The sequence below is a fragment of the Ambystoma mexicanum genome, chromosome 5p, assembly GCF_040938575.1.
Source record: "Ambystoma mexicanum isolate Mex_15411 chromosome 5p, UKY_AmexF1_1, whole genome shotgun sequence".
NCBI lineage: Eukaryota > Metazoa > Chordata > Amphibia > Caudata > Ambystomatidae > Ambystoma > Ambystoma mexicanum.
The window spans coordinates 135,019,516-135,036,612 of record NC_090930.1 but is presented as its reverse complement, the minus strand read 5'-3'; the positions used below and the strand labels follow the sequence as shown (position 1 = coordinate 135,036,612).

General features: G+C 46.6%; 1 protein-coding gene across 3 annotated transcripts in view; it reads right to left on the bottom strand.

Moving 5' to 3' along the window:
* The window catches only part of LAS1L (LAS1 like ribosome biogenesis factor), a 948,139-nt gene that overhangs the window by 321,174 nt on the left and 609,868 nt on the right, over nucleotides 1-17,097 (bottom strand). For all 3 annotated transcript variants that reach the window (XM_069612531.1, XM_069612530.1, XM_069612532.1), the window contains exon 11: nucleotides 3,058-3,407. In XM_069612531.1, coding sequence (XP_069468632.1) covers nucleotides 3,058-3,407 — 350 coding nt within the window. The remainder of the gene's footprint in view (nucleotides 1-3,057; nucleotides 3,408-17,097) is intronic.

The window sequence follows — 17,097 nt, the reverse complement described above, 5'->3', positions numbered from 1 at the left end:
GACTTTGAGGCCCGAAGGCGAAACCGGACGACGCTGGCGTACTTTGTCCTTCTTTGGGTCTCGGCCCATAGGCGTGCTGGAGTGAATCACTGCAGGAGCGCCCTGCCGCTTGCGGTGGGTCCCCTCAGAGATGAGGCTTTCAACATGATCGAAGGAGTTGCCGGCGTCTTGGCAAACATTTCAAGCATATTTAGGCGAACGTTCTTCCATTGCTCCAGAGTGGAGGAATGGGTCGTAAAAGGAATGATTAGCATTCTCTGGGGATTCCCTAGAACGGAGGTTCTTCTTAGATGACGGACGTAGAAGCGAGGATCCACTTGACCAGCAACAGCTTTTGCAATGCTTTTTCTTCTTTTTTTCCCCCATGTGGGGCGACCTTTCCGTGGAACGACTTTCCGCAACGCGTGACCACGATTAGGACTGCGTGAATTCTCCTTTATTCTTGTGGATTTAGGTGAAAATCTTAGATGCCCTTTCCCCGTCGGGCCTTCGGATGCATTAACTGACACGACCTGCAGCCGTGGTTGTCGGGGTCCTCGCCCAAGCAGGGTTAGGCAGAATTGCATGCAGTACTCTCTTGGACCACCACATACAATTAGGACTACAGGTGTAAGCAAGACCAACCTTTGGTAGAAGTCTGTAACACACAGTTTGTTGGTAGCGAGCTGAGCAGCCAGGCTCATCTCATGAGTGAATGTGAGCAGTACAAGTAGTTACACAGAGGACATTCAGTCACAGTGGTTCAAGTAGAGTCTTATACTCAAGGTTTCTGGGTAAAACACTTATTCATTTATTTAAACAATCATTTATAAAACATTTCACTAGAAGAAGACAACTTAATATTATAGACCAATACATTTCAATACAAAACTCTACGTTTTTGAGACAGTTTGAGCTCCCCTGAAAAAGGAGCAACATGGAAGTTCAGTAACTTAGCCGTGAGCAAAAAGGACAAAAAGTAAGTAGAATAGATTATATATACTTTCTAGGCAGTGCAAATAGTTTCAGTTCACCAGAATAGTTCAATTCAAGTCAGTAGGCCAGGCAAAGTCAATGTTCTGGATAGGAAAGAGCAGTTCTGGTATAAAACGGTAAAGTCTTTGCAAAAGTTCTCAGAAGTAGTTTAGGTGAAAAAGAATCATTTGTGGGGTCACAGCTGATTAGGCATGCAAGTTGGGAAGGTTTCAGAAACTTTCTCCGCGAGAGTGGCATTCTCTCAATCGGGTTGGCACAGTTCCTTTGTATGAAGAAAAGAAATGTTGCTGAAGTCGTGGTTCCTGGCAGTTTCTGCAGATCTCGCTGTTCCTGAGCCTCAGTCGTGGGGACAAGAGGGAGGATGTCGGGGGACTCCTGCACTACACGGGATCGTCGAAGAAAGCAAACAATATGGAGTCAGTTCAGTTCCAGTAGCTGTAGATTCAAGAGCACGAACTGGTGACCCTCTCCCTGGTTAAACCTAACCAGCCTTGGGATTGGTATCCAGGTGTCTTATGAGTTGATTGGTCCCACCAACTCAAAGGAAGAAGCCGTCCTTGAAGGAGCTTCTCTGTTGAATGGAGTTTGGCAATTCGGACCTGCAGCAGGGCTTCACCGGGCAAACCAACAGTCCAGTGGTTGCAGGAGCCGTCCTCTTCCAGTTCGTCTTAGATTCTTTCGTTCCAGTGATTGACTCTGCCTTCCAGTGCACGAGACTCACCTTTTAAACAGTTTTCTCCCTTTCATTCCAGCCTAGCTGTCACTCACCCAGCAGGGTGGCTGTCCTTGCTGGACAGTCAGTCAGCTAATCAAGCCAGAGTGCATATGGATCTCCTAGGAGACCAAGCACATGGAGTTTCGGGCACCCCCCTCACTTCCTGCCCACCCCAGACACCAAGGGCAGACTTCAGTCCTGAAGCCCGCCAAAGGCACAAGAACAAAGGGACCAAACCTGGTTTGGCACGCAGAGACAAACACTAGAAGGACCTTTCCAAAAAGAAATGGCGAAAAAAGAAGACTGGGATCCGTTTAAACAAAGGGGCATCTTGAAAAACATGGCTCCCGTGATTTTTAGCTACCAGTGTTCGCGGACGGGAAAAGTCATGGTAGTTCATTGTAAAACTACTGCCACCAACCTTTTCAATAGGAAAGGGTAGCATTTGACTGCTACATGAGTGTTTAGACACAGGGGATACTATGTAACCCCTCCAGCACTCCATTGTAAGATGGTGTGTGCCGAGTCTATGAATTTGGAAAAGACTAGTAAAGTCAATTTCACTTTACATTCTCTGGGAAACAGTAGTTTATCCCAGAGAAGGTATTTAAACCTTTGGGAAGTCTAAAAGACATCCCTGTGTCACTGCACTGAGGGTGCTGTGTAACACACATGAAAAGATGATGCCTATGGAGTTATCTAAAACTCCATAATCAAAGAACAGAAATGAAAAACACACATCAAAATACGAGAGTGGGGAAAAAAAAAGGCTCCCACTCTTTCCAGGTAAAAAAAAATCAAGTCCTCTAAATCCAGCATAGTTGCTGGGGATCATAAGGTGAAGGGAATTAGCACATTTCTGAGAATTCTCCCCAACAAGCAGTAGACACAAATCCTGAACTGATCCGATACAGACATCTGTCGGCCGCAATCTGCACAAGGCATGAAAACCGAAGCCTTCATTGGATAGAGCAGGATGACGACAACATTTTTACCGAAAACGTGTTTCCGAAGCAGACAGCGTGCACAGAAAAAAGGAACTAAGGTCACAGGATGCAGGTCCTCATTATATACTGGCCAGACGTCATCTGGTGGGGGCGAGTGCAGGCGTTGGACAGAGCTGCACTGCGTCCCCTGGTGGAGGAAATGTTTCATAGGCTATACTGTGGATATGATCTCAGATGAGGAATCTATCAGAGGAAATAATTAGAAAGTTACTTGAAGTAGGTCGATAATAGGATTGAACACACACACGCTGCAGTTATCTGCATAGCAAGACATATTTAAAGAAATCTGATGGGTTGCAGGTCAAAGTAAATCAAGAGTAGGGGTCACAACATTTAAACTGATTACTTTGTTATTCCTACCTGTGTCAATGTTCCATGCGGACCCTTGCAAAGCTGCCCTCTTCTCAGCAATATCTTCGGCAGTAACTATTTGGACATATTCCTCTGAATTTGTCTGTTCATCCATTGCTTCGTCTTCTTGACTGTCTTGTAGATCAACATTTTCAGACTTTGCTCTTTGATTTTTGGTAGAGGGATTGTGTCTGGTTTTCCATTGCAAGCTCTCTACTGTGTAGATTGGTTGCTCTCTGTACTCAGTCAATGCTTCAGAGCTAGAGAAGCACTCGCCACCTTGGGCGTAGATGGAACAAAGATACATAAGTTTCTCTTGAGTATCCCAAGGCAGCCTGGGCTTCATGTCAGCCAGGATCCTAGAAAAAAAGAATAATTCAGTCAGCGCATTCTTCTTAACGATTTCACTACCAAAGTTCCATTTTTTAAAGGAGGTCTGCATATTAAGCACCACATCTGTTTGGATTTGTAGTAGCCTGGGCGGCATTAATATTAAATGATCCCAAAACAAAACACAAGTTTAAATATAAATAGCAATAATTCCAATGCATACAAGGTCCTTCAAAACTAGATGTAGTTGAACGACACGTTATCATTACGTTTTTCTTTGTTCTATCCAACTTACAAAGGGAGAACTCTTCCATGCTTAGTTTCTCTTAATGAAGTATTGGTTTTAATTTCTCATCAAGAATGTCACCCTTCTCTAGCTGCAATGGCTTTACCCTCGCCATGATAGAAGCCAAAAAGACTCACATGGATGTTTAATACCACCGTGCAAGTTGAGCACATGTACTTACCTGTAGACATTTTCTGGACTCTCTTCTGTTGCCAACTCCCCAGTATGCCCATGTGTGGAAAAAAAAAACACTTTTGCTGATTGTTAGGGCAGAATTTCATTTTTGGGTTTCGTCTCGCTTCATCTTTTTTGATGACTCCTCTGTTTTTATTTACTTTTCTATTGTGCCAGAAGGGCTTCTACTGATGTCTCCCTGCCAATGTAACCTTTGCTTCTGATGTGGTCCCCTTAGTAGCCCATATGGCTAGCAGAGCAGAGTGCTTTTAAGCTTGGATGATTCTTTCACCATGAAAGTGTGCTGTGAATTAGAATGGTTGCCACTGTGATTTAGTTTGTGCTACACCAGGTGTGTAGTAATGTATCAAATTAGTAGGCCAATGCACCTATATGCTAGCCATAGGGTACTGTAAGGAATCATTAGCAAGACACAGACACAGGGGTGTCATGGTGACTGGAAAATACTTTTATTAACCAAAGTAAAAAGGGGGTTTGGAGAAAATCCTATTTTGCCTCAACTCAAAGAGGGGTTTCATTGCCTCAATAAAAGTAAATGGTTGTCATGACTGCCACTGGAGCACCAAATGTCACCCATCGTGGACTATTTGGCACTCATTTATCTCCATAATCCTCCCTGGAAAACACCTATTCATATTTTTGTCTTTACTTTGTTTGTTGGACTTTGGAACTTCCTTATTTAATTTCACAAACTACATATAACATAATGCACCTTGTGGCAGTTCCCATTCCCTGGCTGTTCCCATGCAGCAGTCTTAGAACTACAATCCCCAGAAGCCTTTCAGATCAGTGCTGCTTTCACTTTCCCAGGACCAGAGAGGGAGGAGGCAGATGCATCCCAGCTCCCCTGTTTGGGCTCACCAAGTTCATACAATCTAGTTTTAACGCTACACCATACATCCACTAAGCACCCCGGAGCCCAACCTCCGTCTATGGGCTTACCGGCTTCACTCAGGAGCTTCAGTGTCGTTCACGTTCCTCGGTTCTCCGAGCGGATTGCTTCTTTGTCTGAAAGGCATCTCATTGGCTCTCTGGTTCCAACGATGCCTCGTACCTCCCGCTACAAAGCTCTTCTGATGGCGCCACTAGGAGCTTTCCTTGTTCCATGCTAAAGCTGGTTTCCATTGGATTTCCCACATCAGGAGTAGTGTGACTCCATCACTCCCGACACTTGGTGCTTTGGAATGTCCCGGCACCCATGAAATTCTCCCAACAACTAGAGCGTGTCTCTTGCTTCTCAGCCTCAGCAATCATCATCACTCTAGTCTTCCACCTTGCCTCAGTAGTGTCAGACATTTTCAAATAAGGATATAAAAGAACTTTGCTATTAGTCAAGACCGGATGTTCTTGTCTAACATTACAATGTGCCATGGAGGATTGGGGAGTTACGGGGGTGTTGTCAGGCTCTAAGGCTAAAGGGGAATACCTTGTTCCAACTAGCAAGCCCACTTCACTCACATGAGGGTTGTCATGTGGTCCTCCTTCAGATAGCCACCCCCAGTGTCCGGATCAGGCAGGTGCGGCCTTTCCCTGGCCACACAAGGAGACTTGCCCCGGGCAGGCAGTGATGACATGGCTAGATTCATCACAGTAAGAATACATTTTTTACATCTTGCTCCTGGCCTCTTTGTTTTGGCCATACCTTTGTTTATGACTGTTTTGCTGACACAGGGTCATACTGAGCCTACAAAGACACAATCTGTTTTAGTTTAAACGGGTCTAGTTTTTATTTAATTTCTGTAGACCTCCAAATCTACATTTACTGTCAGTGAGTTATTGTGCTGGCCACCAAAACCGGTGTGTCCCTGGAGGGCTGGCTAGACCACCCCCTGGGTCAATGTATTATCAGTGGGAGATCCTGTGCATGCTTCAGATCTGCATTTTATTTCTTGGAATGCTGGAGGTGAAGGTGGGGTGCTTCTGTGGACCATGGTAGTGCCATAATAGTTGCACCCTGGCTCCCTTGTCCCTTTCTGCTGGTGGAATCTCATCCTGGGCTCTTCCTAAGCTTCTTGCCATTCTCCAAGCTGGCTGAACTTGCTGTTCCTTCGTAGGACAATTTCCTTACTTTTGCTGTGCTGCGCCCTGGCAAACCCTTCTGGCTCAAGCACCTCAAGGTGGCCAGTCTTGGCCTCGAAACCAAGTGGCTTGCTGCTGCCTGGCTCATTTCCATGCTTGCAATGCCTCCCCATCACTGGCAGTTTCATGCTGGCTGGCTGCCCACACCTGTCCATCTGGGCTGTCATGGAATGTTAGTTGTGTTCTTCCGTGCACCCATCGCAGTCCTTGTTGATGTTGACGCTTCTGCCTCAGATCACCCTCCAAGGTGTCCTGGACAATTTCATCTGATCCAGAGATACGAGTACTTGCCCCTGGTGTCCTGTTCTTTCGAGTTAATTTTTCCTGCGGATTAACATGGGTCGGGAAACAGTGGAGTTTTTGAGGTGCCCCCCATTCACCATTATTTCCTGTTGCTTGGAGTGCTCTGTGCTCCAACTACGTCTTCCTGGCCTGCTGGTTCTCGAACCCTAGGCTGAAATTCTTCTTGGGCAGCATCTCTGGTGTCCCCACTGGCTGGCTGCACTTTCTGCTACACCAGTGTGCCGATTTTCTTTTTTATCATAATGGAATGCTAAATAAATGTATATATCTTTTTACTGTATATTAAGGGGTGTATTCTGTTGTGTATGTGTCTGGGATTAATTTACTTTGGTACCTAATCACCTTGTAAGGAGTGAAGCCCAACCGCTGTGCCATGTCACCAATTGAGTGCGTTTTCATCTAACTTATTGGACTACCTGTTTTCCTCGTTAGGATAAAACTTCACACCCTTCACCGGAGTGCTCTGGAAAAAGAAAAATCCCCCTAACACTTATAAATAGAAGTCAACCGGACCTGTGAAAGAATATGCCCTTTAAAAAAAAAAAAATTACAAAGAAGGAAAAAGAAAATAGCCCAGTAGCAAAATTCTAGGAATTTGCTTCAGTTTTGGTGGAATCTTCATTACTGAACACTTATATGATAAGAGATATATGATATTATATGATAATTTGCAGGTGTCTGCAAAACAACCTGCAGGCATCAGCAGAGGGAACACATTTGTAATCAGATCCGCACTGCAAAAATAACTTCAAGGGTTTGCCACCACTCTGAATATTTTGTAAGTTCACTTTTGTTCTGATGGATGCACCACAAATAGAAATACGCAAAAGCAGCGCCAGATAGTTCATATTTTTCATAATGAATGCAGTCCGGCAGGTTTGCACAGATTTTAAAAAAGCACATGCAACGGAAAAATTGACATACAGTTCCAAATTCAGTTTATGGCAGATATATTTCTATTCACCCATTTAAAATCTGTATAAAGCATTTACTGAACTTGCTACAGCAGTTCACTACATCATGCAGCAACAATGGATAGACAAAAACTAAATGACAAACAAGAATAAATCATTACACATTAGTAACAAAGCCCATCATTTAAAATACCTGTGGCTGAAAACCTTATAATAATAAATGAAGTCCTAACTCCTTGTTAGTCATGTGGCTAGACTGGTGGTAGCTCATTTGCCCGTGTAAAATAATTCCATTTGCTGGCATCTATTTTACCTAGCTGGTTTCTTTTTGACCCCCACTTCCATTCATTAAGATTGAGGATCGCTTTAATTAATACTGCAGACCAGTCTATTAGCGCGGGACGGGATTCGAACCTGTGTCGCTCCACGTGGTCTTGCTTCCAAGACACACGTTGCCCCAGACCTATCCTCCCGGCCCTTTGTTTGCTTCAATGACAATAGATATGCCTAGCCCTTGTCCCTCTTTGTGTATTGTGATAGGTCAGACATAGGAGACGGGCAAGAAGACATGCTTCAATTACTTCATGCACTACATGCACCTACTTTTGAATATGTATCCCTAGCTGTCTTGCAATGCGCCCAGTTACCTCCTGGTCCGGAGCGCTTTATAAATAATAAACAAAGAAACAAACAAACTTCAAGTTTATTAAAGGAAAGGAATGCCTATCCTTTCCCTACTTTTAGTGATGGTGGGTCCCTATTCTAAAAGAGAACAAACATGGTGCTTGTCGGGATGGCTTTTAAAAATAACATTCGTCTTCCCTCCTAAACCTAATCGGTCATATTGCCTGCCCTACCACTAACAAAGGAACACACAGTGGCATATGGAAGAATTCTACGCATCTCTTGGTATGGGAGGGCTGGCGCTTGACCCCCACCCACTTGTAGTTTCAGTGCTCTCCTCTTCTTGGCTCAAGCCTCAGCCTATAGATTAAGTTAAAAAAACAGTTCTATGTTTCGCACGACACTGGCGTCTGCTAAGCGTGTAAGGTTCGGTCTCCAATTACAAAATGTGTTCCTGTAATTCAGTCACTTGAGAGTTGAACCTCTGGGATCTATCACTCTTTCTTGTCTCTGTTAGCCCTGCATGAGATATCCGGCCTATCTGGTCGTAGGTGTAGTACAGTGTCCTCACCCACTTCAGGTGTCCTGGCTCCCAGTATCTCGTCGACTATTTAGTCTCGTTGGCCGTGTGTGGTTTATAATGTTCTCACCCCTCCATAGGTACTGGTTTCATCAGCCCCTCGTTGGCTAGTCAGCCTTATTTGATGCGTGATTGCTGCAATGTTCTCACCCCCTCTAGGGGTCCTGAGACTCTCAGCTTCTTGTGGGCTATTCCACCACATTGGTTTTGTGTTCGCACCCTCTTGCGAAGTGGTTCAGAGTACCACTGCCCTCCACCCCCTTGTCTGTCCTGGCCGCGTAACCCAAGTGTTGGCGATGCTGCTCATTGGAGGATGCGGTGACTCTGGTGACTGCGGAGCCCCGTCTTTGAGGTAGTCTGCTCTCTTGCAGCAAATCCTCATCCCTGCGCCTTGGCTCGGGATCGCAGGTGTGTCATGTCTCTGGCAGTTGGACTCCCGCTTCTGGGGACGGCCCTCAACCCCATCAACTCCCCCGAGCTCCACCGTGTTGACCCCCAACTGTCCGCTGGCTGGCTTGGGCTCACTCCTCCATTGTAGGTACGATTGTGCGTCTTTTTCAGTTCTCCTGAGAAACAAGAGAGGAACCTGGATTGGGTCTCGGTCTCCTGTACAGAGGTTAGCAGAGTGGGTTCAGCAGCAAAGCCTTTCCCAGATAAAGGGCCCTCTATAATATAACATGGTTCATCTTGCATATAATCCATAAACAAAGGGGATTCTGTCTCACGGGAAGATTTAGTAGTCATACCATTACTGGGGGCTTCATTGTCCCGTAGGACAATTGAGTGCAGGGGGTATCACCCCTCACTGAGATGCCGCTTGCCCTGTCCCCTAAGGAGGATCTTGCATAACGGGCTCACTTAGTTCCAAAGGGGATGGCTCCTCTTTGAGGAGAAGGGACGAATTCTGTGGATTCCTCATAGTATGCTAGAGGGTGTGTATACCAGGACTGGATGCTTTGAACAGCCTTACAGCAGTTCTAATGCCCATTTAGGATTAAGTTGATTCTCTCTTTTTGTGAGAGCCCGTGCTGTGTGCAGGAGTGTGCTTGGAGGATTACGGCCACTCCTCTGTTTGAATGATACTTTGTGTGCGATAGGGTGCTGTGTTCACTCACTACTTCTGAAGGGGGTTAAAATTAGAGCGCTTGCACACTTACCTTGTGATCAGCAGGACCTCTGAACCTGCACTCTGGAAGACCTGCTGCTGGAGGATAGAGGAAGGCCCAAAGCTCGGCCTCAGCGTTCTCTAAAGAATCATACGGTGAAGCTCTGCCTCTCCAGGACCACAGAAGTAACCAACAGCAGTGCTCCTTTCCTCTGGTCCGGTGCAGGCAACTGGTTCGCAGCTTTTGCTCTAAATAGTCTCCCAGAAGCTTTGGACTGTCTTCATCGCTGGCCCGAGAAGCTCTTCGCTACCAGGTATCCCAAGACTATGTGCCACACCAAACAGATAATCTGCATCCGACGATTTAGGGAAGCGCTCTGGTACAGGCTCTCTCACCCGGGATGCTCCAGAGGCCAGTGCTGCCTTGATCTTGCAACATTGTACTCTCCTTCGAGTCACTGTACCATGGCTAGCTCCTCTTCGGTGCACCTTTAACCTTTCTTCGGCATTTGTTCTTTGGGGATCGCTCAAAACCAACTCCATCTTCAGAAGCCGAGTCTTGTGCCAGAGGAGAATGTAGCAGACTGCAGCAGTCACTTTTCCACTCTTCTCGCTCAGACTCCGGACGTGGAAAACTTTGAATGGACAATAATCACTCTTTCGGTCTTGGTGTCTCTCCTGAACTGGTGTGTCTTGTGGAACAAAATACACAGCAATTCCCGTTGGAAACCAGCACCTGCATCCTGCAGAACTGATTTTTCGTTCCCAGGGAATTGCGCTCCCGACTCTGATGCTGCTGGAAAATCTTTTCTTATGTATGTGGTTTCATCTCTGGGCCTCTTCGTCTTCAAGGGTCCCTCAAGGGCGTCCCTCCAATAGAACCTTAGCAACAGCTGCTAGGGCACTTTCATACACCAGTAACACTTTCCTGCCAAAGACTGAATCTGCATTACCGGCCCCTCTTGGTCTTTACATACCTGTTACTGCCTTATTCTTTCTAGTAGGGACTCTAAAGAACTCTTACTTACAACTGTTACTTCCACGATACATTGTGGCATCTTCTGTAGTACAAAGTTTGTTACCTGTGAGTGTATTGCTTTTTCCCTTTGTCTTTTCTTAAATAAAGAGTATATTTTTATATAAATAAGGTGCGAGTACATTCTCTTATATGGTAATAACAGAACGTGTACATGAGAACCACCCTACACCACCTCTTAATTATGGTTCACCCAGTAAGTGGGGGCGGGGGGGGATATTTTGCTGCAACATAGGTTAACACAGGCCTTGCCCTAAACCTATATCATCGTTTGTTAACAAAATTAATTACGCTCACCCATTCAATTGAATGGAAACATGTATTTATTTCAAATGAGACTTAACAGTAACAAAAATGTTTCAGTTAAATTTAATGGGCGAGCGCAAATAATTTGGTTAACGATTATGTACAGTCTAATCCCTAGTTAGGGCTTGACTGCTCCGTCACAACTATAACTTAAGAGAAACTGGTGAGCTTGAGGGAATGTACCCAAGTCAGGAAGATACACCCAAGGACACCAACCACAGGGCGTAAGGAAAACATCCCTAACAATTTTGGCACAGTTACTGTCAAGAAGCTGGGTTGGGAAATGGAGGGGGTACTAACTTGCAGCTCTAAAAATGTTGCAAAAATGGATGATAAAGTAATATCCAATAATGAATAATGTTCTTTGTGTTTGTGAAATCTGGTAGATAGTGGCTGTTGAGAGGCAAAAGGGATGGTGTTGGAGATTTAGGGTGCAATTGCATCAGTCAGAACCTACTAGTTTATCATCTGGGCCATGCTGGCATCCTTATGGATGGCGTTACCAGTGTTAACTGTTCCCACCCCCGGACTCCTCCTTTGGGATGATTTGCTTAATAATTCAGAGCTGTTTGCAACCCCAAGTATAAACCCTTTTTATTTGACAAAACGCCACAAGGACTGCCTTATAATTTGATGGTTGTAGCTTGCACCCATCTTAGATTTAGGTTTTGAGTAGGCGTTTTTCTCACCCATTTATACAGTTTAATAAACACCCTTGAACTGTGATCACTTGTGTGTGTCTTTACTGTTGCCACCATGAGTTCCTTACAGCTGGCGTGACAACGGTAGCGCAGTTGATCTAAGTCACAAGAACCTTGCCCCACTCACCTTCCTAACCCATCCCTTTCCATTCTTAACTGTTAGATCATAGGGAGTCTCTCATCCGAGCATCTGAAGCAAAAGGCAGACGAAGGAAAGGGTAGATCCTGTTACGGACAGGAAAGGGCCAAAGACCATTTGCTGTGCCCACCTTATAGCAGATACACATTGCAATGTGTCTTAATTTGCTGCAACCAATACCATTCTCTCCTGGGATGCCACAGCGAACACCCAAAGTAGGCCCGGCAAGCTACCCCAGTGAACCTAGTCAATATCCCTGCAACACGCACCTATTTGCATCTGCCTTGTTATGAGGGGTAACACACGCCAAACTCTACAAACTCATATCCAACAATGATCACCATGTCCTTTTAATTACCGAAACATGGTTTACACCTCACTCCGCCTTAGATGTCGTCCTACCTCTCTGCTGCAGTATCCTATTCCCATGCAGCAATTCCAACATTATGGATGCAGGGGAAAAACTGGAGGTGGGTTGACGGTCATCCATAAGATCAACTGGCCCTGCATGGTAATTCCGGCCCCCACAAACCTCTCCTTCGAATCCCTCTCATGCCGGTACCCATCTTAAACAACGACTACATTACTTTCTAAACCCTTTGCATTGTCCACAAAGCTTACTGGGGCCTGGCTCCAAAATACCTTCAGCTGTCCCACCGTAAATGCCATCCCTCTCGTGCTCTTCGTGCATCCACCTCTAACTCCCTCAGTGTTAGTAGTTTTTCAAAGAAACGAGCTGAGGGAAGATCTCGGTCTTCGGCTGGGGCCTCCTTCTGGAACAGCCTCGCTGCCACTCAAACTTGAGGAGAACCATCTCCGGTTCCTTGAAGAACCTCAAGACCTTCCTCTTTGCTTCTGCCTTCGCTCCTCCTCTCCCCTACCAATATGCTTGGTCTCGTGCACCTGGTTTTCCCTATTACTTTCGTGCCAGGTACCTGCTCACTCTGCCACCCACCCGCACTGCCTCCGGCAATCCCTTGCACTAGGGTCTGTATCTGTAACCATACAGTCCCCCTCCCCATTATGGATCGGTCCTTAATGGAAATAATTTCTTTTTGGAGTCAGAGTGACTTAAAAAATAAACGATTTCTTTTTGAAGTAATCGGGTTCCCCTCAACCCCATAACGTGTGCGTGTCTGAGTGAATTATGAAAGGTTGTACACTTAAACGTGTAGGTGGCTGCCTGTGTGAGTGTATGGTGAAAGGGTGCACACTTAAATGTACGGGTAGCTGGGTGTGGGTGTGTGTATATGGTGAATGGTGTGTGCTTGTGTTCAGGGGTGCAACAAAACCTACATTTCGGGTCGGGGGCTAATCCTTCAAATGTTGGGAGAGGCGCTAACTTCGGTGGGGAAGGGGCAAACGTATTGGTGTGGGGACATCAAACTTCTTTACGCATTTTAATGAGACTATTCTAGTGCAGCTTCAATGTTACACGCAGTTAACTCTCTCCTTTAAGTCTGAACGCACCAATTTATGGACTGCTGTAAGAATGAGGGGTCTCCTGTCCCCTCTCTACCCATCCAATTCCAAGTACTAAACCCACATCACGATTTAAATTGCCTAAAAAATGTGGCATTTGAATGCAGGTACTAACAGTGAAATGCTTTCCGTTAGTAATTGCTGGCCCCTTGTTAACAGTGAAACAGAGGTGCCGATTAACATCTGTGTCCTGTTCTGTCCGGCAACTGCTCTGAAGGTCAGTTACGTTGAGTGAACATAGCCCAACCTTTCAGGGTGGAGGGGTGCTGAAGCCTAGTCAACTCAATGGTGTTACGCCATTACTTGTGTTTAATGCCTTGATTACTTATTGGTAATCGTCATTACTCCTAGCCCTATTCTTCCTCGCCCCTGTACTTGTGTATGAGGCAATACTTGTGTATGAGGCAACGTGCCTCATACACACGCAAGGTAATTCTGGGCCAATGAGCTGATTTTGGAGGATGGGGTAGGAGGTGGGAGAGAGAGGAGATGTGTGTGGGTCGGGATTGTGCGATAAATCATAATGGTTGTCCATATCCAGGCTAAGCAGGCATGATATGTGCTATTAGTGCCTATAGAGGCATTTTGGTGCAGCCAGTCTAGTCATTCCTAATTTTGGTATGACTTTTTTTAACTGAGCATTTCTGATAAAGCAGACCTGTAAAGTATAATTAGCTGGCTAGACTGGCATTTGGGTGCTTCCAGTCTAGCCGTTTTTTACTGTGGCATTGTATATTTTTCTGGACATCTGTGATAAAATGATATGATACAAGTCATTTATAACAGGCCTGTACATAAGTGTTTCTAGGTACAACAAGACAAGGGGGTGGGGGAGATAGAGGGAGAACAAGACAGACAATCTTACTAGGCCTTGTGTCATTCGGATTGTGCAAGAATGATAAATTGGAGGGGGAGTGCAAGGAAGAGGGGAGGGGAAAACAGGGCAGTAATGCTCTGAGTGGGTGCAGCGTGGCTCTGTGTAGTGCAAGGAGAACAAGGGACTGTAGGGTTACAGTTACAGCCCCTTTGTGCGTGGTAGGCCTGGAGGCAGTGCAAGGGTGACTGATCAAGAAAGAGCCTGGACTAGGTGAGACTCTGAGGGTAGCCAAACAACCATTCGGTACAGCAGACTGGTAGGTCACGTATGTCAGCAGGGGAAGGACAGAGAGAGAGAGAAAGCAGAGGAGAAGAGGAAAGTTTTGAGCTGCTTCTGAACTTCAGGTGGTCCGCTCAAGTTTGAAAGGGGAAGGAAGGCCACTCCAGAGAGAGGCACCTGCAAAGGAGAGAGATCTACCCCCCCACTCTCTGTCTGGAGAAGCATCTAACCCTTCGAGAGTTGGAGGTATCGGGGGGGGGGGGGGGCTCGAGAAGGAAGGTATTTTGGAAGAGAGCGTTGGATGTAGTGTGGACCCCGGCCACAGAAAGCCTTGTGGACAATGCAAAGGGCCTTGAACTTGATCCGTGCAGCCACAGGGAGTAAGTAGATAGATTTCAGGGCTGGGAAGATACAATCCCTCAGTTTGAGGCCAAGGATAAGTCTCTCAGTCCTGTTCTGGATTAGTTGCAGAGGGCGGAGAGTAGAGGAAAGCAGATTGAGAAAGAGGTTGTTGCAGTAGGCCAGCCTAGTGTGAAACAGGGCTCTGGAGACAGTGAGCCTCTGGGGAAAGTGAGAAAGGGAAGAGTCCCTTTGAGGAGGAGCAGCTGGTAGTGGGACTTCTTGGCGAAATCCGAGATGTGAGGAGAGAAAGAGGTTTTTTTCCCCTCGAAGGAAGGTGAAGGAAGAGGGCCCAAGGTGGGCGACCAGACAGAGAGGGAAAGCCGGGGCAGGTGTCCCAATGAGAATGATCTCCGTCTTACTGGCATTAAGGCAGAGATCGCTGGAGGCACACCAATCCTGAATCGCGGATAGACAGTCAGGAATGAGTGAGAGAGGAGAGAATCCTGAAGGAAAGCTGAGTGTCAACCGCATAACACTGAAGGTTAGAGGAGACTGTCAAGATCAGGTGGGCCAATGGGGCCAAGGAGAGGTTGAAAATCCCGTGTGAGAGGATAGGGCCCTGGGGAACGCCACAGGTAGTGAGAGAGGTGGCAGATATAAAGGGACCAAGTTGGACCTGGAGGGGCAGTCCATGAGGAAGGAGGTCAGCCACTCCACGGCCTGATCCGTGATGCACAGGTTTTCACATAGTTGATTGATCAGGATGGCTTGGTTGACTGTGTAGAAAGTAGAGGAAAGATCAAGGAGGATTAGGACATAAGGAATGCTGGAATCAAGGGTGGAGAGCAGGTCTTCACGGATGTTCAGGGGAGCAGTTTCCGTGCCTCTGCAGCTCTAGAACCAGACTGATGGTCATGGAGACAACCAAAAGATTCAGTGTGGAGAGCCAGCTTGTACAGGAGTTTGCCCAGGAAAGGGGTGATGGAGATTGGGCAATAGTTTGCCGGGCAGGTAGGATCAGCAGACAGCTTCTTGAGGAGTTGGTGCATAAGGACATCACAGGAAATTACAAACCATACATTGCTGTCACCACTATAGCATTCTAGAATGTACAACCCATCAAACAGCACAACATGGAGAGATGTTGAAATGCTTAAAATGTATAATTTTGAATGGTAAGTTAACACTACATTTAATTACCCACCTTCACAGAAGGTAATCGCACAGAGCTGGTAGGCAAGGTCTGCCACTCCTCTGTAGCATCAGCCCGGGTAGTACATATTTATTACTGCAGTGGAGGTCGAACACTGAACAACATGGAGACTGATACCCTCCTCAGTCTGATAGGCAGATGCTGTGTGATGGTGGTACGCTCTGCCACTTGCCTTCACTAGTGGTTCACCCAAGGTCTGTCCCTGTAACGCTTACCTCTGGGCCTTGCAGGAGTGCCTGGTCCGGTCTGTTGGCGAGTGCAGGCCCGGTCTGTGAACGCCTCCTGATGTTACCCAAAACACTCCCTCCCCTCTGCTCACTGCAGGGTAAATAACCCAGTGGTCAGAGAGGCAGGAGAAGACTGGATTCTGGAACGTGTCTATGTTGCGCCTCCTGGCTTCTTGCACCAAATGTCTCTCCAGTTGTAGTGTCACTAGGTTGTGGTGCTACCCAGTTTCCTCACCGGGCTTGTACCGGTACTGGTCAGTTCTATTGGTTAACTTCGAGCCTTCACTTTTGCTCCCCAGTTCCTTCACTGAGGTAGGTGGATGGTGAGTTGCTTCACTGAGTCACTGGAATGTCCAGACCTGCTGCGACACTCCTTAAACAACCCTTGCGTTACTCTTATGTTAATATAAGCACTCTTCGTAATAATAGTTAAATGTTCAAGTTCCTAACACTCTTTCTGATTTCTTCCCCAGATGCGGTAAACCAAGAAGGTCGGCGTGGATGCTCGCAGCAAGTTCTCCGAGTACAGTTATCCAGGTAAGTGATGCGGGTGGGGGTGCGGGTTGAGAATGCGGACTAATCTCTGCTTACCCTCGTGTCTTGTGTTTTCTTTTCAGGTACGCGGAGGCGCTGATAACTCCACCGCTGACGATGAAACTGAGCCAGAAGGAGTCTGCGGTCCACACGCAATCCGGTAAGTAGTTGCAATGGAACGTCTCACGTCGTGAAGATTCCTGAGTTTACCGCGCTGTGCAAGCTGGTCTCATGTAGCGATGAGCTGGTCTTGACCCGTAGTGCAGAGCAGGATTTTCCGGTATCTTGACCCATAGTGCAGAACGAAGGAACTCTGAAGCAGGCAAGCGTCACGCTGGCAGCCGGAGAAAACGCTAAGCACTGGGTGTGGCCCAGGGCGGGGTTTATATAGCCCTGGGCCCACCCAGCGCACTAGACCACCATGGAAACTTGTACAATGGCCCTCTAGAGGCCATGTTGAATAATGTTGACTGGTCTAGTCCCGGGGTCCATCTTGGATGGGGCTACACAGGAAAACAGCCTGTGTCTGTGCCAGGCAGCCAGTTTCTCGGCCCAGG